The sequence below is a fragment of the Mustelus asterias genome, chromosome 1, assembly GCF_964213995.1.
Source record: "Mustelus asterias chromosome 1, sMusAst1.hap1.1, whole genome shotgun sequence".
In the NCBI taxonomy this organism is placed as follows: domain Eukaryota; kingdom Metazoa; phylum Chordata; class Chondrichthyes; order Carcharhiniformes; family Triakidae; genus Mustelus; species Mustelus asterias.
The window spans coordinates 63,275,755-63,298,334 of NC_135801.1; the positions used below are offsets into that span (position 1 = coordinate 63,275,755).

Below are 22,580 nucleotides of genomic sequence, written 5' to 3' on the forward strand. Positions count from 1 at the left end.
AGTAACTACACTTCAAAAGTACTTTACTGGCAGTAAAGTGTTGTGGGAAATCCTAGGGTCATGAAAGGCACTATTTAAATTAAGTTCTTTCTTGATAAGCTAATTACCCATGAAGCAGGAAAATAGCTCTGAGGAGTACTTTCTTAGCAATAACCATCTACAAAGAATTTCCTCCATTCCAGGACTTTTAAACTCACCCTGAATGACACCACTGCCCTTCCCCAAGGGCTTGGCAGGTTTAAGAGGTATCAGAGACATATAAAGGAACATAGAAATTGTGAGGACAGAAAGAGACTCTCACAATGTGCAAACTAACTCGACATTACTCTTTCTCATAATTCTTTCTTTCTTTGACAAATATCAAATCAACGCTTTCTTGAATTTGCTGACACTGTCTGCTTTGTCCTCCCAAAAATTCTGTTCCTTATTTTTATCCATGCTGTGTGAAGTAACTAATGTTCACCCTCCCTTGTCTGAACTTGTGTCCCTTTGTTGTAGAGTGTGTGATTTTCAGAAGTATTCTTAGAGTTTGGATAACTTAAATAGCATAGTAAAATCATCCCCCATGTCATCTTGTCTCCAGTGGAATGCTTCCAGTTTCTGCAATGATTTGGTTTTGATTTGGTTTGTTTATTATTTCACATTTATTAGTTTACAGTGAAAAGTATTGTTTCTTGCACGCTATACAGACAATGCATACTGTTCATGGAGAAGGAGAGAGTGCAGAATGTAATGTTATAGTCATAACTAGGATGTAGAGAAAGATCAACTTAGTGCGAGGTAGGTCCATTCAAAAGTCTGACAGCAGCAGGAAAGAAGCTGTTCTTGAGTTGGTTGGTGTGTGAGCTCAGACTTTTGTTTTTTTTCCTGATGGAGGAAGGTGAAAGAGAGCATGTCCGGGGTGCATGGGATCCTTAATTACGCTGGCTGCTTTTCCGAGGCAGTGGGAAGTGTAGACAGAATCAATGGCTGGGAGGCTGGTTTGCGTGATGGATTGGGCTTCATTCACGACCCATTGTAGTTTATTGCGGCCTTGGACTGAGCAGGAGCCATACCAAGCTGTGATATAACCAGAATGAATGCTTTCTATGGTGCATCTGTAGAAGTTGGTGAGAGTTGTAGCGGACATGCCAAATTTCCTTAATCTTCTGTAGAGGTGTTGGTGACCTTTCTTAACTATAGTGTTGGCATGGGAGGACCAGGGCAGGTTGTTGGTGATCTGGACACCTAAAGGTTACTTCTGGTAACTCAGTTACTTCTGTTGTACGCTTTCCAAATGTCAGTATGTTGGGTATATTGTGATTTTCAAGATTGCAATTGACAGATTTGTTTTAAGGATAGCAAGGTATGTGATTCAAATGTGGGTAAATGGACTTGGAGATGGGCTGGTACTACTCTGCTCTGTACTTACAGGCTTTTTATCCTTTCTTGGTACTTATGCTATAGTGCTCACGCTAGCTAGCCAAAGATTTTGCTTGCTTTAAAAAAAATTGCTATGTTGATGGTTTCAGTGAGTTATGCCTCTGTGCCACCAGATCACTTTCTGGTGTTGAATCTTGTAAACCTATATAGCTTAGAAAGCTTTTTAAAATGTTACTCCATTTTAAAGTTACAAAGCCAATGCGCAGAGTGGACAGTGCAAACCCTTACAAAACCAATTCAAATTGAATCCAATCAATGGTCCCCACAAAAGGGACATATAAGATGCAAGCTGACATGAAAAAGGCATTGCACCTGATTTTGGGCTTGATGTTTTTTTAAATTCCACAATTTGACCCTGACTCTGTTGAGTTCACTGAAGTAAGGGAACAATATAGGCACTGAAGTTGGCTTCAGATTAGTCAGATTGCATTGGCTCAGACAGAAATGATTGCAATATGGGTAAAATAGTGAAGGACATTTGGTACCTGTGAAACCATATCTTAACAAGAAACTAATTTCAAGGAAGGGGGAATATAAAAATGTATAACCCAATGTCTATTTAAATGTTAAAGATAAGCTGTACTATTGTAACTGAGGGGGTAATGTATTTTAGTGCCTCTTATTGTTTATTGGCATTGAGAGATATTGGTGAGCCTAAGTAAAGGCATATAGCAATTCACAGAATAAGGCATTCTAAAAAATGTCCTAATTTTGTCTTCCTCCTAAAAATATAGGTTTTGTGAAACACAAATGAAAGTGGAGAGAGGAACTAGAACATCTGCGACAGCAACAACTTCTCAACATTTTGAGGGTGGGGGAAAAAAAGAGCAAATGACTGATTATTTCAATGATCTCAGATTGAAAAGATCATGTATATTTAATTGGTGAGCACACGATCACTGAAGACTTGGAACATGAAGGTGGTGCCTTTATTCAAGTGGAAATGCAGAATCCATGGAAGGCTGACTTCAAGAAGTGTTTTGCAGGACTTGTGAAAACAATACTTTCCAGATAAAATATTATTATTCCTTAGAAATGTGACTAAAATTCACATGTCACTATAATTCAACCAGCCAATTGCATCATTAACCCTGAAAGTACATGGTTTAGCAAAAGTATATGATATAGCAAACCATATTCTAGTTAAACGAAACTGCAGCATGTTACTCTGAAATAAAACTCATTTTATTGCCTATATCCCACCAGTATTGAAATACTTTTAAAAATGTGATCGGGCAGGGTGGGGGGAAGAGGGAGTGGGGGGGGAACGGGTATGAGGAGAATATCATAAGGAAGGTTACTGGGACTTATTGTTTAATCCTCAAATATAAGGAATTCATCATCTCTTAAACAATTTTAATTAGAAGGCAAGCACCACATCCAGATATGCTGCTACTGGACATTGGATGTATATGGCTATTAGAAAGGACTTTATTTATATACTGCCTTCTACAACTTCATAAAGCACTTTGGGTAGTCCTGGGATTGTGAAAGACATGACATCGATGTAAGACTTTCTTTGTAAAGGTCAGAACTGTAAGATGTATGAAAATGGGGCCATGCCAAAGACTTTGAAGGAGGCATCTATGACTACGAAGGAATTTATAATGCTAAGTCAGAGCACACTTCTGATATGGGATATGTGTGCTCAAACAGATATCTAAGAGGTTAAGAATTTTGCCATCTCTTATTCCATTCCATCTCCATCTCACTTCTCTCCTCCACTTATCATCTAACCTTTTGCCAAAAATTCAACACTACATTAATTGGCATTCTTCAGATTACACAATCTCAGTCCTCATACTGTTAAAAACTGAATTGTGTTGGTAGAATTACAGCAGCTTAATCTCTACAAGGTCTTGAAATGGAAATGAAAAGTATTCCAAAATTGCCTTTTATTGAAGTATATTTTACAACCAGTGCATTTCCCCCACCAATACTGAATATACATTTTATACACAATGTTGAAAATAGAGATGGGCTAATACTGTCTCGAATAAGGGAATTCAGAATGAGCATCTAAGGACTTGTATAGGAACATATTGTTTTGTGGTATTCCTTACTGCTGCAGAGATCCCATTCCTCCTATGTCCTGCTCTATTCAACCTTGGTTTTTATTTTAAAGATAGATATATATCTGAGTATGAAAATGAGTAATTGCAAATGCTGAAATCTGGATGATTTAATATTTTTGCTCACTTAATGATTTTTAAAAAATTGTTGCCAAGGCCACAACCCTGACATCATTTCCATAGATTAATGCTGAAATCAAGATACATAATAAATTTTAATTGCTTATGAAATGTCCCAAGCTACCAAGAGGCTTTCTTAGTAATGTGTGCACCATCAAGTATGGGACATTCCCTCTGGTCACTATTTGTAATGAAATCAGGAACACATTTAGCAATGGAGCAGAGGAAAATTCCTGTTTCAGGTTATTGACATTTTCTAAATGTCAAGGTTTTCTTTTTAAAAAATGGCTTCAAGTTCAATTATACATTAGATGCACAAAGAATTATGCACTTGAAATTATGTAGAATTCCATTAAATGCAGTATACAAAATACCCCACTGAATTAATTATGGAAAGTGAGAAGGAACGAAAGAGGAGACAAGTTTCTAACTATAATTAGTGACTGGCCTCTGCGACGGAAATTACTCAATAAGCAAATGCAATGTATAACGTGGCACTAAGAGACTAAGACGGAGAGATCTCCCCTTCTCTTCTGCATGCATGGATTCCAGGGCCGTGATTCTCTCAAAAGTGCTGAATTGGCAGGAAAACGGTTCTAAATCCGACTGTTTTGTTAGTTCAGCTTCTCACCTGAATCTCCACACTCTGTGCACTGCAGAGGTCCCAGTCGGGAATCTCATTAAAAATCTGGGAGGGCGGGACCTATTTGTGCTAGAGTCTGACAGTTAGAACCATAGAAAATTACAGCTCAGAAACAGGCCTTTTGGCCCTTCTTGTCTGTGCCGAACCATTTTATGCCTAGTCCCACTGACCTGCACTTGGACCATATCCCTCCACACCCCTCTCATCCATGAACCCATCCAAGTTTTTCTTAAATGTTAAAAGTGACCCCGCATTTACCACTTTATCCGGCAGCTCATTCCACACTCCCACCACTCTCTGCGTGAAGGAGCCCCCCCTAATATTCCCTTTAAACTTTTCTCCTTTCACCCTTAACCCATGCCCTCTGGTTTTTTTCTCCCCTAGCCTCAGCGGAAAAAGCCTGCTTGCATTCACTCTATCTGTACCCATCAAAATCTTATACACTCTATCAAATCTACCCTCAATCTTCTACGCTCCAGGGAATAAAGTCCCAACGTATTCAATCTCTCTTTGTAACTCAGCTTCTCAAGTCCCGGCAACATCCTTGTGAACCTTCTCTGCACTCTTTCAATCTTATTTACATTCTTCCTGTAACTAGGTGACCAAAACTGTACACAATACTCCAAATTCGGCCTCACCAATGCCTTATATAACCTTACCATAACACTCCAACTTTTATACTCGATACTCCGATTTATAGAGGCCAATGTACCAAAGGCACTCTTTACGACCTGTTCTGGAACTCTGTGCATGTGCAGTGGCCCTGATCTGTCAGACTCCCCGTTTGGTGGCCAGCTCAATCGCTGGCCAGCCCGGGACTCCTGCAGTGCTGCCCCTCTAGCCCCTCCACGGCCTGATTGCGGCCCCCACAACAATTCCCGGGCCAGACCTGACCCCAGAGCGCCCCGATGTCCAGGCCCCACCCCGCAGCAGTGGCGATCCCCCCCCCCCCCGGGGTCAGACCCACTCCGTCCCCGGAGGCAGGTCCCCCCCGGCAGACCACCCCCCCGCCCAGTTTTCCCCAATTGCTGCTCTCCCTCCATCCCAGATCGATCCTGCCTGCAGAGTGGCAGCAGGACGCCCCACCCCCACCGATCGCCACTAGGCCCCACCTACAATAGGCCCCGCCCCCTTGGCACTGCCCGATGCCCCCTGGGCATGAGCACTTTTGCTCTTGGGCAGTGCTGCGGGGCACAGGCTGGCACTGCCAGGCTGCCCATGCCCCACCCCCCACTACCCGACCCCCTGGGGGGCCCCAATTGCCCCTCCTTCATTCTGGTGGGGTCTCCTGCTAGTTCCCCAAACATGGGAGGAGCTAGTCTGAACCCCGCTGAATGAAGTACTCCTGGCGGGGTGGGGGATTCGATCGGGACCCGATAATTACCTAACATGCATATTTAAAACAGATTAAAAACAGATTAAAATGACTTACCTGCCTTCCTGCCGGTTTCCAGCGTGGTCTGACTGGTGACTGTTTGCCAGCTCTGCACAAACCCTGTTCAAGGCCGGAGACGCGTGTCTCCCACCTCAACCCGACAGAAAAGTTGCGGGTCGCAATGGGAAAATCGCAGCCCAGGTTTCACAGGTGGCAGTATTCTCTAGTTCCACACCTACCTGATTATTCTTATTGTGCTAAATAACGGTTTAGTTTTATGAAGGTATCACAGACAAGGCGTATTCTCACTCATAATCACACTTACATACATTTCAGCAAAGGTCAGTGGATAATTTTATTTTCCACAAGGACAAATATTTGATTTTCCCTCTTTTAGCCTGGTATTCTCCCAGCTCAAAAAGGTTGGGAAGTAAAGGATTGGTGAAAAAATCACTTTCAGTGGCATCAAAGTGGGAATGGAAAGGAAAATGAAATAGAAGGTAAACATTGGTAGACCTTGGTGCTGGATCAGATGTTCAGCTCAAGTATTTTTAAATGGTTATCACTGCTGCCTCACAGCGCCAGGAACCCAGGTTCAATTCAGGCCTCGGGTTACTGTCTGTGTGGAGTTTGCATATTTCCCCCGTGCTTGCGTGGGTTTCCTCCCACAATCCAAAGATGTGTGGTTAGGTTGATTGGCTATGCTAAATTAACCTTGGTGTCAGGGGGATTAGCAGGGTAAATATGAGGGGTTATGGGAATATGGTCTGGTGGGATTGTGTACAGTGCAGACTCAATCGGCCGAATGGCCTCCTTCTGCACTGTAGGGATTCTATGATTCAATCTTGGGAAAAACATTAGCAGTTACCTGATCAATAGTTTGAAGCAAAAATAAACACCAGCATACCATGCTTTTCCTGTCGGTGTGTACCTTTTCCCATTAGATATATCAGTACATCAGAATTACAAGGAGTTGGTTTGCAGGTAATTAAGAAGGCAAATGGAATTTTGTCCTTCATTGCTAGAGGGATGGAGTTTAAAAACAGCGAGGTTACATTGCAGCTGTATAAGGTGCTAGTGAGGCCACACCTGGAGTAACGTGTACAGTTTTGGTCTCCTTGAGAAAGGATATACTGGCACTGGAGAGGGTGCAAAGGAGATTCACTAGGTTGATTCTGGGGTTGAGAGGGTTGGATTATGAGGAGAGACTGAGTAGACTGGAGTTGTACTCATTGAAATTCAGAAGAATATGGGGAGATCTTATAAGATTATGAAGGGAATAGATAGGATAGAAGCAGGGAAGTGGTTTCCACTGGCAGGTGAAACTAGAACTAGGGGGCATGACCTCAAAATAAGGGGAAGCAGATTTAGGACTGAGTGAACTTTTTCATACAAAGGGTTGTGAATCTGTGGAATTCCCTGCCCAGTGAAGCAGTTGAGGCTACCTCATTCAATGTTTTTAAGGCAAGGATAAATTTTTGAACAGTAAAGGAATTAAGGGTTATGGTGAGCGGGCAGGTAAGTGGAGCCGAGTCCATGAAAAGATCAGCCATGATCTTATTGAATGGCGGAGCAGGCTCGAGGGGCCAGATGGCCTACTCCTGCTCCTAGTTCTTGTGGTCTTATGATTTGAAAAAAAAGCAAACCACATTCAATGGCCTCAGTTGAGAGTCCTGGGATATTGTAAGCATTAAGCATCATCCACATGCCCACCCAAAACTAGTAGAAGGTGGTAGCTTCTGGCAGGTGGGAAAATGAAAATCAGGCAAACATTGGTGGCAAAGGGGCAGCATAGTGGCACAGTGGTTAGCAGTGCTGCCTCACAGTTCCAAGGACCTGGGTTCGATTCTCAGCTTGGATCAGTGCGTGTGGAGTTTGCACCTTCTCCCTGTGTGGGGGTGCTCCGGTTCATCCAAGAGTCCAAAGATGGGCTGGTTCGGTTGATTGGCTATGCTAAATTGCCCCTTAGTGTCGCGGGATGTGTAGGTTAGAGGGATTAGCAGGGCAATTATGAGAGGTTATGGGGATAGTTGTCAGTGCAGACTTGATGGGCTAAATGGCCTCCTTCTGCACTGTAGGGTTTCTATGATTCTATGAAATTCAACGTGGTGGACATAGGAACAGAAAGAGGCCAATCAGCCCCTGAAGCTTGTTTCCTTTCTTTGTTCTTTTGGTCCCCGGAAGCGTAGGGGGTTTCAGTTCAGTCGGACAGCATGGTAAGTGTAGGCTTGGAGGGCTGAAGGGCCTGTTCCTGTGCTGCAATTTTCTTTGTTGCCAGCTGGCATAGGGGAAAGCTCAGTGACAGGCACGTAAGTCACAGGGAGGCGAAGTCAGCCTTCAGGGTAAAGGCAACCACTTGTGCTTCTTCCAACTCAGATAAAAGGATTCTTTTCCCCCTCCACTTTATCTTGGAAAGCTTCTTCTGTGAGCAGATCATACAGACCCCTGCAACTTTCTCACTAAATTTCCACTTAATACAACTGGAGGTTTTTAAAAAATGCAACAGGCCCATCTATATTAAATGGGAGCATCATCCATTTGCAGAATTCCCCAGTACTAAATATCAAGATATGAACACAGGTAGGCAAATGACCATTTTTAAAACTATCCACCCATCTGACTTCTAGTAGGCAGGTAGGATTAAAAATCAACCCTCATAATTAAGAGCAATTGGTTCAAATCATACAGCAAAGAAGACAGGTCACTCCACTCTGCTTGTTTAGACTCTACTATCCAATTAGTCCCATTCCCTACATTTTCCTCAACTCCAACAATTTTATCCCCCTCAAGTATTTATCAATTTTCAATAAGGTAAATCTAGAGGTTCTCATTGAAGTCTCCAGAATGGTGTAGAAAAACTGCTTCCCAGTTTCTCAATCGGAGTAATGAGGAATGTTTTGTCTTTTGTTATATTTAGAGCAATTCCTTAGAATTAAAACATGCTTTCCTCCAGTGTATTCCTGACTTAGTTTAACCTTTCACCAGTTCAAAGACACAAGGGAGGGATATACTAGGGTTTCCTTGATTGATACTTTCTTATAGGAAAAAGGTATTGGTGACATCAGGCAGACATTACATTATTATAATTTCAAAACATGTTAATTCTCAGACTGGCAACTTCCACTTGATAAGTTAGTGTAAATTTTTAGAAGGCTATTTCCAGATGGACAAGGTATAAATATGATAGACTGAGGGTTTGTTAAGTTTTCAACATAGCCTTAGCTGGGCTGTTGGCAGTATTACTTTTCTGGCTTTCAAGCCTTCCTCAGTTCATGTCTCAATGCTATCCACCCATCTGATTTTTCTTCTTTCTTTTCTGTTTTTTACCCTCATTTTCTCATTCAATTGCTTCTGCAACAAGGCTGTTAGGTCTTTGTTTCTGATGTCCATAATGGGCTACGTTTCTTCCTCAAGTATACTTCACAGCCCTTCTACTTTCTGAACTTGTTCTTTATCTAATCCATTAATTTGTCTCTGTCCATCCTGCTAGTTCTTAGCATCCTCTGCCATATCAAAACCTGTTATCCTCCTTTCATCCTCTTTCCGCAGAAGCTATGGAACATCCATGTAGTACAACACTCTACACTAGTAACTGCATTAGAATTTTATTTCCTCCTCCCCCCGCAAATGCTGTGCTTTTGGACTTCCAGATGCTAATTAAGTCACTGGTCATGTCTCTTGCTATAAATCGAATCTAACTTAGATTTCATTCTAGCATGCAAATGTTTATCAAACCAAGGTTCTTGAAATCATCATGGTGCTTCCAATCCCGACGTTTCTAATGGCATTTGAGACAATGTCTCATTTATGTTCAGCCCAAATGTCTTTTGACTAGGCCTGTCACTCTTACTGGCTACAAGCATTGTCATTTGTATACACAAGATTCCATATGCTACATTGTGGTGCAGCAATATCTCTGGCATCATGCATCATTCTCATTATTTTCTCTCCTACAGCATTGAACAGCATGGGAGACCGAAGACAATCCTGCCCGATTCCCTTCTCAAACCAGAATTAGTTTCTATGCCTATTACCAACGCGGAGGACTCCTGAAGCATTTCAGCATTGCTCTTGTATTAGTTTAGGCACATCCATGGAACATCACGCTGGACAGTGTCAAAAGCTTTGGCATTGTAAGTCTGAGTCAAAGCTGGTCGTCTTCCTTTTTCATATTTCTCAGTGAGATTAAGCACAAGCATAGTGTCAACTGTACCCTTTCCAGGAATTAAGCCAAACTGTTTTTCTGGCATTTCTCTATTCACACACAGGATGATTCTGCCAGATGCTGAAGAGACTTAGCATACATTTTGCACAGTCCAGTGTCTGCTAGTTCATAGAATCTCCATCGAGTCTGCACCAACAATCCCACCCAGGCTCTATCCCCATAACTCCATGTATTTACCCTTCTAATCCCCTAATGCAAGTGTGCGTGTGTATGTGGGGAAACCCACACAGACATGGGAATAATGTGCAAACTCCACACAAACAGTCATCTGGAATTGAACCCAGGCCCCCAGTGCTGTGACACAGCAGTGCTAACCACTATGCCACTCCAATCTTGGACATTTTCGATGAAATGGCCACACATAGAAAATATAAACAGGTGGTGGTCATTTGGCCCTTTGAGCCTGTTCCACCATTCATTTTGATCATGGCTTATCAAATGCACTATCCTGATCCCACCTTCCCCCATGGCTATTTCTAATTTCTTTTTAAAAAAAAAAAAAATCACACTTTTGGCCCAACTGTTTTCTGATAGTGAATTCCACAGATTCACCACTCTGGGAAGAAATCTCTCCTCACTTCAGTCCTAAAAAGGTTTACCCTTCATCTAACTATGACCCTATTTCTGGACTCCTACACCTGTCCAATCATGTTAGAAACTTAAGTTTCTATGAGATCCCTTCTCTTTTCTAAACTCCAGTGAATATAATCCTAACCGATTTAATCTCTCCTTATATGACAGATCTGCCATCCCAGGAAACATTTGTTGCACTACCTCTACAGCAAGGACATTTGTTGCACTACCTCTACAGCAAGGACATCCTTCCCCAGGCAAGGACACCAAAACTGCACACAATACTCTAAGTGTAACCTCTCCAACACCCTATTTCTGATAGTCCACTTGCTCAGCCATACACTTGTCCATCTCAATAATCTCTTGAATTGCACCTACTATTGTTTCACCACCTGCCTTTAAATGCTTCCATTGATATCTGATCTTGTCCATCTATCTTTCTCAGCTCATCTTTCAGTACCTCAGGTTCTAGTTTGTGTACTCAACCTCCAAATTTTGTTGTTTATCTTTCTGCTTCCTCTTCAAATACTTTCCCGCAAGAGGATGCAGGAAGGAAATCATGGACATTGCAGAATCAGGCTACTTCAATATGGATGTATACAAAATTTCAAAAAAATTAAGTGGATAGGATGAAAATTAATCCTTTTTTTGCCCCCATGTAGAGGCTGGTTGAACAATTAAATATTTTTACTAAACAGTTAGTGTTAAAAAGAGAAGTGATTAGATCAAAAAACCATGGGTTATGAAAAATTTATTGTACAATTACTATTAACATACATTTTTAATGCAGCTTGTACAAGTCATATAATTCAAATCTGGGTAGCCACTTCCTGTACACTCCTGGCTGCCCAGAAAAAGGGGACCTATGCATTTCCGCATTGAAGTGACTAGCAAGTAGGTCTATATTAAACTTGGGATATTTAGCATAGTACCAAAAAGCAACTTAAAAAAGGACATTTTACACATCTTCATAGCTTAAACAAGATTTCCTTTTAAAAATGTCATCCTGAATATTTACATTAAATGCCAAAGTAGTAAACGTCAAGATTACAAAAGAAAAAAAGAACTCTTCACTTACACAGCAGATACAGTTGCCCTAGATTACAATTCCTAATTGAAAGTCTTTTGGCACTGGTCATCCAAAGTAATTTTGCTACATGATTCATTTGAATAATAGTTTGTCAAAGTGGTAAAACAAGTCAGTTAGTGTTTGTAGCAAATATTCTCTCCCAATGCATTTTCATAGGTAATACAAAAATTTAATTCTTAAGATAATCTTCAATCATCTATTATTTTAAACCAGGTTACATTCCACATTCATGTTTCTTTCGAACGGTTATACCATTTCTGACATTACTCATCTACAGCACAAGCGGTGTTGTTCTTTATTCTTTGGTTTATCACGATCTTTAGCATCTCTCCTTTTTGGACCTCAATCTCTGGCTTGCTGAGAGATTAAAGTCAGCAGTCTTTTACTCAAATTCACATTGTGCATTTTTAAGTAATCAATGAGGTCTGCTTGTTTTTCTACAAGGTTTTCCAAGTTTGATCCATCCCTTCAGGGAAAAGAAAAAGACAGCTTTACAAGTCTGTTGTGTGATGCACTAAAAGTTGCACTAATATTGTGCATTTTATAACAGAACATTTCAAAACATTTTGCAGCCAATAAAGTATTTTTGAAGGGTAGTCACAGCTTGAACATAGCAAAAAAGAGTCAATTTGAGCACATCAAAGTGCCATGAACACCTATGAGATAAACCACCACATAATTGGTTTCACAAATCTTGGAGGGTTAAATATTGGCCAGGACACCAAGAGAATTATCTTGTCATTCTTTGAATGAGTGACATGGGATCTCTTATAATCCATGTCAGGGCAGACAGGGCCTTAACTTAATATCTGAAAGGTGGCACCTCCAACTGTGCAGTACTTCCTTTGTACCCATGAAGAATCAGTCTGACTAAGCATTCAAGTCTAAAGAAAGGGGTTTGAACCCACAACATGTCACACGAGTTAGTTCTCCCATTAACTTTACAGTAACTCAATTTCATGTAATATCCATCAATGCAAACAAAACTAATTAGAACATAGAAAAGCTACAGCACAAACAGGCCCTTCGGCCCACAAGTTGCACCGAACATGTCCCTACCTACAAGGCTTACCTAAAACTCTATCTTACTAACTTTCATGAACTTATCCAAAAGTCTCTTAAAAGACCCTATCGAATCCGCCTCAACCACCACTACCGGCAGCCGATTCCACGCACCCACCACCCTCCGAGTGAAAAACTTACCCCGAACATCTCCTCTGTACCTACTCCCCAGCACCCTAAACCTGTGACCTCTTGTGGCAACCATTTCAGCCCTGGGTAAAAGCCTCCGAGAATCCACTCTATCAATACCCCTCAACATCTTATACACCTCTATCAGGTCACCTCTCATCCTTTGCCTCTCCAAGGAGAAAAGACCTAGCTCTCTCAACCTATCCTCATAAGGCATACCACCTAATCCAGGAAACATCCTTGTAAATCTCCTCTGCACCCTTTCTATGGCTTCCACATCCTTTCTGTAATGAGGCGACCAGAACTGGGCACAGTACTCCAGGTGGGATCTGACCAGAAAATTGAAAAATTAATTCTGAATAATTCTATTTTTTTTTAAAGCAGCCAAGTTAAAGGAATAAAATGTTACATTTCCAGAATTCAGCAAGATTATCTGATGGTAGTGGTTTGTTACAGTTCACTCAGGAACTCAAAGTTGATGCGTCATGTTGTGGGTTAGAACTATGGATGTTGATGGTAAAGGTTCCAACATCTTTCATGGCTTACTAGGAATTTCTCTTACCACCTACCACTAGGTTGCTGGATGTTTGCAGGTTGATTGGTTGGCCATGTTGTGGGAACGTGCTTTCCTTGACCATAAAATCCCAGGGTAGGAATTAAACATGCAGCTTCTGACTTAAAGGTGGGAAAGCAACACTGCATTATCAGACATCCTTATCTAATGGCAGCTGAGCCATAAAGACCTCTAGTTCAATTTTCATTTCGTAAGAAGTTAACAGATTGCAGGCTTGAAGGGCCAAATGGCCTCCTGTTCCTATTTTAAGTTTATCACTGTAGTTAGTTATAGAGACACTAAAATTGGCCTCAGCTATTCCTCATTAACAGGTGAACAAGAGAGAGATCAAGTTCTTACTTCAGTATACTACTGCTAACACAAATGATGGAAGACCTGATAAAAATTCAAACATTAAATGAATGATGAAGTGTTTGAGATACTAGAAGATGAGCTTCATCCAAAGTATATCCCATGCAGTGAAGAAACTGGCAAAAATAAGTATCACTCAGAGTCACATATACCAATTTTACCATCACAAATAGATTTCCAATGGAAATTCTTTCCTAAACCAGATTCACTTGTTTTCTTTAAAAACTATGGAGCCATCACATAACAAAAGCATCCCAAGACTCTACACACAGGAAATCGAGCAAGAAGTGCTGTGGACAATGATGTGCAAAGCCAACCATGCGGCAAATGTGTTCCTGCCTTGCGGTTGAAATTGAGTGTGGAATTTTTATATAGTAAAAAGACAATATTCAAATTAAAAACAAATGCCCTGTAGAGTGAGAAAGTCACACGAAAAAGACTCTTAATTAGGAAATTTAGGACATTGCCTATAAAGTCAAAAAAATCCCAACTATGTTCAATACAACAGGTGGAAGGTGAGCTGCAGCAACAACCATAATAATCAAGATAGCAATTAGTCAGCCAGGAGAAAACACATTACTTGCCATGTGGTAAAGGTAGCAAAAATTACAGGATGCTAAAAATGACAAGTTATTTACCGGAATCCAGTCTCAGACAGAACATTCGTGTGATTAGGATATCTGTGCCTTCTCTCTTCCTCTTGGATGTCAGGACATGGTTTCATCTGATTGAACTTTATAATCTTTGCTGTGAAGTAAAATATGCAAGTCAGAGGTTGAACAGAACTGATGCTTAAGACCAAATGCAACAACTTCAGAGTTAAAAGGCCTCTTTAAAAATTAACAGAAATTAAATGGCTTCAAGAATGATGGAACTACCATGACTCAATATGCCTAGATATTGCAGCCATTTGTGACAAGTAAGCTATGCCACACTTTTAGCCACTAAAAGGATCCGTGTTCACTGAAACTGGGCCAGCTTTCTTCTTTGCTTCCCATCTATTTCACTTAACAACCTTTCCTGAAACTGATGCACGTGTTTTATTCTATTTCATCTTGTGTCCATCGGTTAGGGCAACTGGATCTCCCACAGAAGCCTGCCATTTCTCAACTCAAACTTGACCCAATTCCATGTACGACGGGATTCAGTTGCTCCTGATCAAGGATGGTTGCCACTGGAAACGTTTGAAGCACAGAAATAAATCTACTAATCCCAAATAAGTACGAGTAATGGTGGCTATATACAAAATACAATCAGATGAAACCATGTCCTGACATCCAAGAGGAAGAGCTTATTGTCCCAGCATATAGCTGCAAGATGGATGTACAAATTCACCAATTTAAATGTAATATGTCCCATTGGGAAGACGTACCATGGGTTCATGAAAGGCAGGTCATATTTAATTAATTTACTGCAATTCTTTGAGGACATTACGAGCGCAGTGGACAAGGATGTGGTGTATCTGGATTTCCAGAAGGCATTCGACAAGGTGCCATATAAAAGGTTGCTGCATAAGATAAAGGTGCATGACGTTATGGGTAATGTATTAGCATGGATAGAGGATTCGTTAACTAGCAGAAAACAAAGAGTGGGGGTAAATGGGTGTTTTTCTGGTCAGCAATCAGTGACCAGTGGTGTGTCTCAGGGATCAGTTTTGGGACCGCAATTGTTTACAATTTACATAGATGATTTGGAATTGGGGACCAAGTTTAGTGTGCCAAAGTTCGCAGATAATACTAAAATGAGTGGTAGAGTAAAGTGTACAGAGGACACTGAGTCTGCAAAAGGCTATAGATAGCTTGCCTTTATAGGACGGGGTATAGAGTATAAAAGCTGGAGTCTGATGATGCAGCTGTATAGAACGCTGGTTAGGCCACATTTGGAGTACTGCGTCCAGTTCTGGTCGCCGCACTACCAGAAGGACGTGGAGGCATTGGAGAGAGTGCAGAGAAGGTTTACCAGGATGTTGCCTGGTATGGAGGGTCTTAGCTATGAGGAGAGATTGGGTAGACTGGGGTTGTTCTCCTTGGAAAGACGGAGAATGAGGGGAGATCTAATAGAGGTATACAAGATTATGAAGGGTATAGATAGGGTGAACAGTGGGAAGTTTTTTCCCAGGTCGGAGGTGACGATCACGAGGGGTCACGGGCTCAAGCTGAGAGGGGTGAAGTATAACTCAGATATCCGAGGGATGTTTTTTTTTTTTTACACAGAGGGTGGTGGGGGCCTGGAATGCGCTGCCAAGTAGGGTGGTGGAGGCAGGCACGCTGACATCGTTTAAGACTTACCTGGATAGTCACATGAGCAGCCTGGGAATGGAGGGATACAAACGATTGGTCTAGTTGGACCAAGGAGCGGCACAGGCTTGGAGGGCCAAAGGGCCTGTTTCCTGTGCTGTTCTTTGAGTGGGCAAAGGTCTGGCAGTTGGAGTACAATATTGGTAAATGTGAGGTCATCCATTTTGGTAGGAGCAACAGTAAAATGGACTATTATTTAAAATGGTTAAAAAAATTGCAGCATGCTGCTATGCAGAGGGACCTGGGTGTCCTTGTGCATGAATCGCAAAAAGTTGGTTTGCAGGTAATTAAAGGCAGCAAATAGGATTTTGTCCTTCATTGCTAGAGAGATGGAGTTTAAAAACAGGGAGGTTATGTTGCAGCAGTATAAGGTTCTGGTGAGGCCACATCTGGAATTCTGCGTACAGTTTTGGTTTCCTTATTTAAGAAAGAATATCCTGGCACTGGAGGGGGTGCGGAGGAGATTCACTAGGTTGATTCTGGAATGGAGAAGGTTGATTAGAGGAGAAACAGTAGACTGGGATAATCCTCATTGGAATTTAGAAGAATGAGGGGGGATCTTATAGAAATGTACAAAATTATGAAGGGAATAGACAAGATAAGAAGCAGGGAGGTTGTTTCCACTGGCAGGTGAAACTAGGATATGGGGGTATATTCCTAAATCTGCTCCCCCTTATTTTGAGGGGGAGTTGAGGACAAACTTCACCCAAAGGGTTGTGAATCTGTGGAATTCCCTGCCCAATGAAGCAGTTCAGGCTACCTTGTTGAATGTTTTTCAGGCGAAGACAAATAGATTTTTGAATAGTAAAGGAATTAAGGGTTGAGAGTGGGTAGGTAAGTGGAATGGAGTCCATGAAAAGATCAGCCATGATCTTATTAAATGAAGGAGCGGGCTTGAAGGGCCAGATGGCCTACTCCTGATTTTCTTATATTTGAACCCACAAACAAAACCAACTCCATGAGCATGTTACAACAGAGGCACTCAACCGAGGTATGAAGGGAAACAAAAGTATTTATACTAAATGGGAAAATATGACAAAAAATTATATAGCTTTTAGGTTTTTTGAGCCTGATAGATAATTTGGGCACAGGAAGAGTTAGACAAATTACTGCTATACCTACCCATTTTATCTAATTTAAACACCATCTGTGCTAGTTATTTACTTGAGGAAGTCTCTTGTACCTCACTCTTGGGGCCACTTATTGTCTAGTGTATTTAGGACACTCCAAGTGTGGAAAAATAATTCAGGGTGAATTTTGCACTCTTGACATTTACATGTAGAATTTGTCCCAACCAGTCTAGACTTATGTTCATCTTGCACAAGCAGAAAAAATCCCAAATGCCAGACCTGCTTCAATATTCTTTTTCTATCACCTAACTACTTGTTGTGCAATTCAGGCATCTGCCCCAAAACAGCCCAGTCTGAGCTGGGTCAGTCACGTTACAGTTGGAGCTATGGTCCCCAATTCAACTAATTCTGGTAGTTCATTCCACAGCCTCCCAAATCCTTGGTGGTAACAAAAATACCTGTCCTGTTTTGATTCTCTTCCATTTAATTTGTCTCCACTTCCTTAATCTAGACCACCAACCTCGAGAGAGAGAGTTTATTTCTATCTACTGTTTTAAATACCTCAGTCAAACCACCTCTTGATCTCCTCTGGTCTAACAAAAGCATCATCAATTTTCTGTTTTCATTTTTGATTCCTCATACTTGAAAGAATCTGCAATACATCTTTCTTATTTCCCAAGTATCCTTGTAATAGTGTAGCCCTGAAAGTTGGGAGGAGGAGAGGGGTAAGAACACACCTAGCCCAGGGACATGGACACTGATAACAACGCAATAATTCCAGACGCAACAAAATCTGAAATAAACAGGTTGCTTACTGAGAAGGACTAGCTAAAATGTACTGCTGGCGAGTTGCTCTTCCTACCAGTGCATTGAACAACATGGAGGGCAATTTCTCTGTTAAAAGCAGTACTGTGCAACTAGAGACCACCTGCTTCAGAGAACAATTGTATGGTCAATAAACAAAACCACATTATAAAAAGAGATCCTTGCAGTGAACCACAAGCTTCAAAAGAGCAAATTGTAAAGTAATTGAGACCACCATGATTACTCCTTGGTGGTCTGTTCAGACTTCTAAAACATCACACTTCAGATACAAATAATCACCATACAGCTATAGAATCCCAGTATATATTAATCTCTTTCTGGATCAGAGATTTTAATTATATGGTTCTAACAGCTAGTCGGCAAGACAAGTCACAATATTTTCTTTACTGGCTTTAATACCATATAGATGCTGAATTTAATACAAAAGCTACTACTTTATTTTGGGCACATTATTATGCAAACTAATACGTGCAGCATTCTTGGAGTGCAGATGAGTAGCCTAACATGCTTTTAAAAATACATGACAATTGAAAAATGCTGTTAGGCTCAAAATAGATAATTTAGATTGGATGGATTGCCTTGGGCCACAAAAGGTGCATTTTTGTAAAAATTCTGAATTTAAATCTAGTGGTTCCATATAAAAGCAAAATACTTCCTCTGCTCTTGATCTCCTCCCACAAACCTCAAGACTCAAGGGGCTTAATTGGGCCCATACAAAGTTCTGTAGGTTAGGGGGAATAAGTGGGGTAAGTGTGTGGGGTTACATGGAAAGGGCAGGGGCTGGACCTGGGTAAGATGCTCCATCAGAGTTGGTGCAGACTTGATGGGCCTAATGGCCTCCTTCTGTATTGTACGGGTTCTATGATTCCCTGTAGAATAGCAGACAGGTCAGTGTAGGCAGAAGAGTGGTAGGAAGACCATCTGGGGAATTTTAAGTTAAATATCAGTTGGCATCTTGTGGATTTACAATAAAGACAACTTCAAGATAAATTAGAATCAAGACCTCCCTCACACTATACCCAATAAATGAATTAACAGTGTTACTCTGTTGCATTAGGTTCCATCTCCCAAAAGAGATCAGTATGAAAAACCTAAAGCCACTAAAACCACATTAGTTCCTGCTTATTACTAAATTTGTAGACAAGCTGCTGCTCATTTTAAAACCAATTCTAACACCAGAATTAACCATTTTCTTTAATTCATGACTGGACGTCTAAACTGAGCACTAAGTTAGCTATTAGAATTGCTTTAGAATAAATTCCTGAAAACATGGGCTAAGAAACAAACAGCATATTGTGAAATAAGATTCACAAGAGAAGACTGAAGAATAGACGTCAGGCTTATATTTGAGGGGAAAAGTTATAAAATTGCATCAGGGTAACGAAGGTAAACACACCTGCAAATAGATGAAAGCATTCTAATTTTCCAGAACGTTGATAATCTTTAGTTGCAGGATGTGGAGAACCATAAAATAATTTTCTCCTTTTCTGTCAGTTTTCAGAGTCATGTGTGAAAAATGCAAACTACTGTGACATGCACAAAAAGTTGCAATTAAACTGGGTACATGGAACACCCTAATGGGTGAAAACAACCATCTTGTGATAAAGTACAGACTGGGAGTCTTAACTTGGAATTCAAGCCATCATATAATGGTCCAGCACCATGAGTAACCACTAGCAAGGGAAAGAACGAGAGGAGGAGCTGTCATTCCAGGTCTGACATTCACATGGTGGTGGTGGTGGGGGGGGGGGGGAAGAGCAGAAGGCCAGTTGCTAGTGTTCACACTGCTATGTCAGCTCCCTACTGAATGCCTGTAGATACATGTAATTTTAATTTGATACTCTGGCCACCTTGCTCAGTGCAATTAAGTGGAGTTCTAAAATACATAACTCAAATTTGGAACAAGAACTAAGATGTAAAGTTCTGACTAATTGCTTTTTGAGTATTCAATTAGTTTCCAGTGATCCGAAGATGGTTTTGCCTTTCATGTGGCAACAACAGTCAAGACTAAATTATCTCTTCAATTTAAAACTTGGGGATGGGGAGGATGCATAGAAGAAAGAGGTCTTTTTCTGTGCAATATATGTTTAGGCAAAATTAAACCACCCTTTTATTTTGTTAAATGTGCAGCTCCCTAAAGCAAATGTCCCCCTCACTTGCTTTTTAATTAACAAAAAAACGTAAATCAAGTTTAGGGTGGTGGAAATTGTTAAAGTGCAAATACAGATGCATGAAATCTATTGTAATACCTATTGTAGCTCCACTAAGTACACAGCAGGAAATGCTGGCTGCTTTTCTCTCCCCTCACCTGTGTAAATGACGAGACACGTTGAAGAAAAGAAAAGCTCCACTGTCAGGACTCCAAGAATGAGATACATCACCAGAGTTTCCCGCTCATGCTGCATCAGTACAGAAACTAGCAGGAGAACTGCATTTCCTTAAAAGGCAAGAAGACTGGTTGATTATTTTCAAGATTCTATGAAAGAATTAAGTAGATGAAACTGCATTTTAGCAACATTTCTTGAAAGTTCAAAGTTCAAAGCTTTACACATGAAGACATTATACAAAGTCTGAATAAATTACCATATCTAGTCAGAATAAATCTCCATCCTGAGAATTGGCAGGGGAGGGGGAAGAAACAAAAACAAAGGTGTTTGTATTCCCTCTCTACTTCCCCTTCAATCCCACATGGACGCATTAACTCATGCCAAGAAAATAAACAGCTCTTTAGTCGCACATTACAATGATCATTCTTCATGCATCAGTCTGGACAGCAAGTGTCACTCTGGTATTTGGGAGACATTTACAGCAAGTATAATTCAGTCTTCACCCACCATTGACACGGGTCTACTTGCTAGCCTAGGTTACTGGAGAGCTATGCTCCCACAACCTCCCTCAAAAGGGTGTCTAAATTAATATCGGATCCTCCTCACGGCGGTGTAAAAAAATCTAACTCTGTACAGATTAGAGGATTAGCATAGAACCTAAAGGATCTGGAAAAAATACACAAGTGGTCAATCTGCATTTGAAATGAAACAGCACAGATTAATAGATTAATCCTTTCAAGCAGCAAATGCATTTTGGAACTGGCATTTTTGTTAAGTCAAAAATTATTATTCTTTTAATATTGATTGCAATTATTCATCAGAACTGAAAACCTGAAATGTGCACAAGTACTTAAACAGAAAAAAGGGTGGGGAGTAGAAAAAAGTGACACTAGAAAAGAATGGAGTAAAATTGTTGAGAAGAAAAGTGGAAGGAGGAGGATTTGCCAAAATGGGATAGTGTTACATATTTGCAAATGTTAGAATCCGAAATCAGCTTTACAAATTATATTTCTAAATCCTTACCCAACAAATTGTAACAAATGAATTCAGCAAATCCCATCCTATCCATTGCTCTATTAAGTCATCATGTTATGGATTAAAACAGTTTAATCACTCGAACCAATTTTCTTCTAGTCTAGTTTAATCCTGCCTTGAGAGTTTGTAAGACACTTTGAATGACAGAAAGATCAAGTCCACATCATAAAGGGATTTTCTTTCCCCTGTTACACCATCATTCAAATTGCTCGAGGACAATGTGCATCATCTCCAATAAAAAGTGTAAGATGCTCCGGAGGTATCTATGGCAGATCTAAATTCCTAACAACATTTTAGAAGTCAATGCACAGACTTGTGGCTCAAAATAGTACTCCACACCAGTTCAGTTCATCTCAGAACAGAACAGGTACAGGCCTGACTACAATGTACTATCAACACTATTAAAAAATAGACAAAATTGCAAGATTAAACAAAATGCAAAGCCTAAATGTTGATGGTTCTAGAAAAAGGAGAAATGAAAAAAAAAGGTTTCATGCACTTCTTGCATTACAGGATTAGAAATAGTCGGGTCTAGTTCATGGCCTAATGGGTAAAAGAACTCATAGCACAAAAACCCATCTGGTTCACTAATGTCCTTTAGGGAAGGAAATCTAACATCCTTACCCGGTCTGGCCTACATGTGACTCCAGAGCCACAACAATGTGGTTGACTCTCAATCGCCCTCCAAAGGCAACTAGGGATAGGCAATAAATGCTGGCCTAATAGGTCAAAGACCAAAAGGTGCTGAGTTAGTTGATTAGTCAGAATGACTCCCAAGTGCAGGAGGTATGGCGAAGGACAAACAAAAGCCGGGTTTCAGCTTCTAATTCTATCTGCAAATTAGAGCTGGAAAAACTGGAGACAAACAATTCTGTTGCTATTGTCCTCCAAGAATAAAATGTTCATGGTATTTTTCAATTTATGCAAGCAATTTGATCAGATGTGAGTTTACTGATATCAAATGAGGAGGAAGAATGGAGAGGGGCAGACATGTGGGAACATACCAGTTGAATTCCGAGAAGCCTGAGGTGGAACACTGAGAAAAAATGAAGGGCTGTGAATCTGATTGACATTGACACGAGGATGACATTTCTGCTTTGGATGAAAAAGCCAAGATTTGCATCCCAATCCTGGTGCACACCAGGGAGTAGTGTACATCACAGTCAGCGTTGTGGCAACTGCCTGTTGAGAATACTAGACAGAGTAAAGTCTAGTGATCAGATCCAGCTGGTACCTGGATCTTGGATGTCTTCAGGACACAAATGTGGCCTGCTCCTGAAAGAAGGTTGTTAGTTACACAAAGCTCATGAAGTTTCTGTCCATTTCCAGTGACCTTTCCCAGGCCAAGATGCCAGAGGCAGGAAGGCCATGCCTCACGATCCATGCCAAT

At 40.8% G+C, this 22,580-nt stretch overlaps 1 protein-coding gene across 2 annotated transcripts in view; it reads right to left on the reverse strand.

Moving 5' to 3' along the window:
* Positions 1–11,163: 11,163 nt before the first annotated feature.
* Positions 11,164–22,580, reverse strand: part of tmem192 (transmembrane protein 192) — a 33,025-nt gene continuing 21,608 nt past the window's right edge. For both annotated transcript variants that reach the window (XM_078213358.1, XM_078213367.1), the window contains exons 4-6: positions 20,137–20,265; positions 14,275–14,383; positions 11,164–11,986 (exon numbers count right to left, since the gene is read on the reverse strand). In XM_078213358.1, the coding sequence (XP_078069484.1) occupies positions 11,863–11,986; positions 14,275–14,383; positions 20,137–20,265 (362 nt within the window). In that variant the 3' untranslated portion in view covers positions 11,164–11,862. The remainder of the gene's footprint in view (positions 11,987–14,274; positions 14,384–20,136; positions 20,266–22,580) is intronic.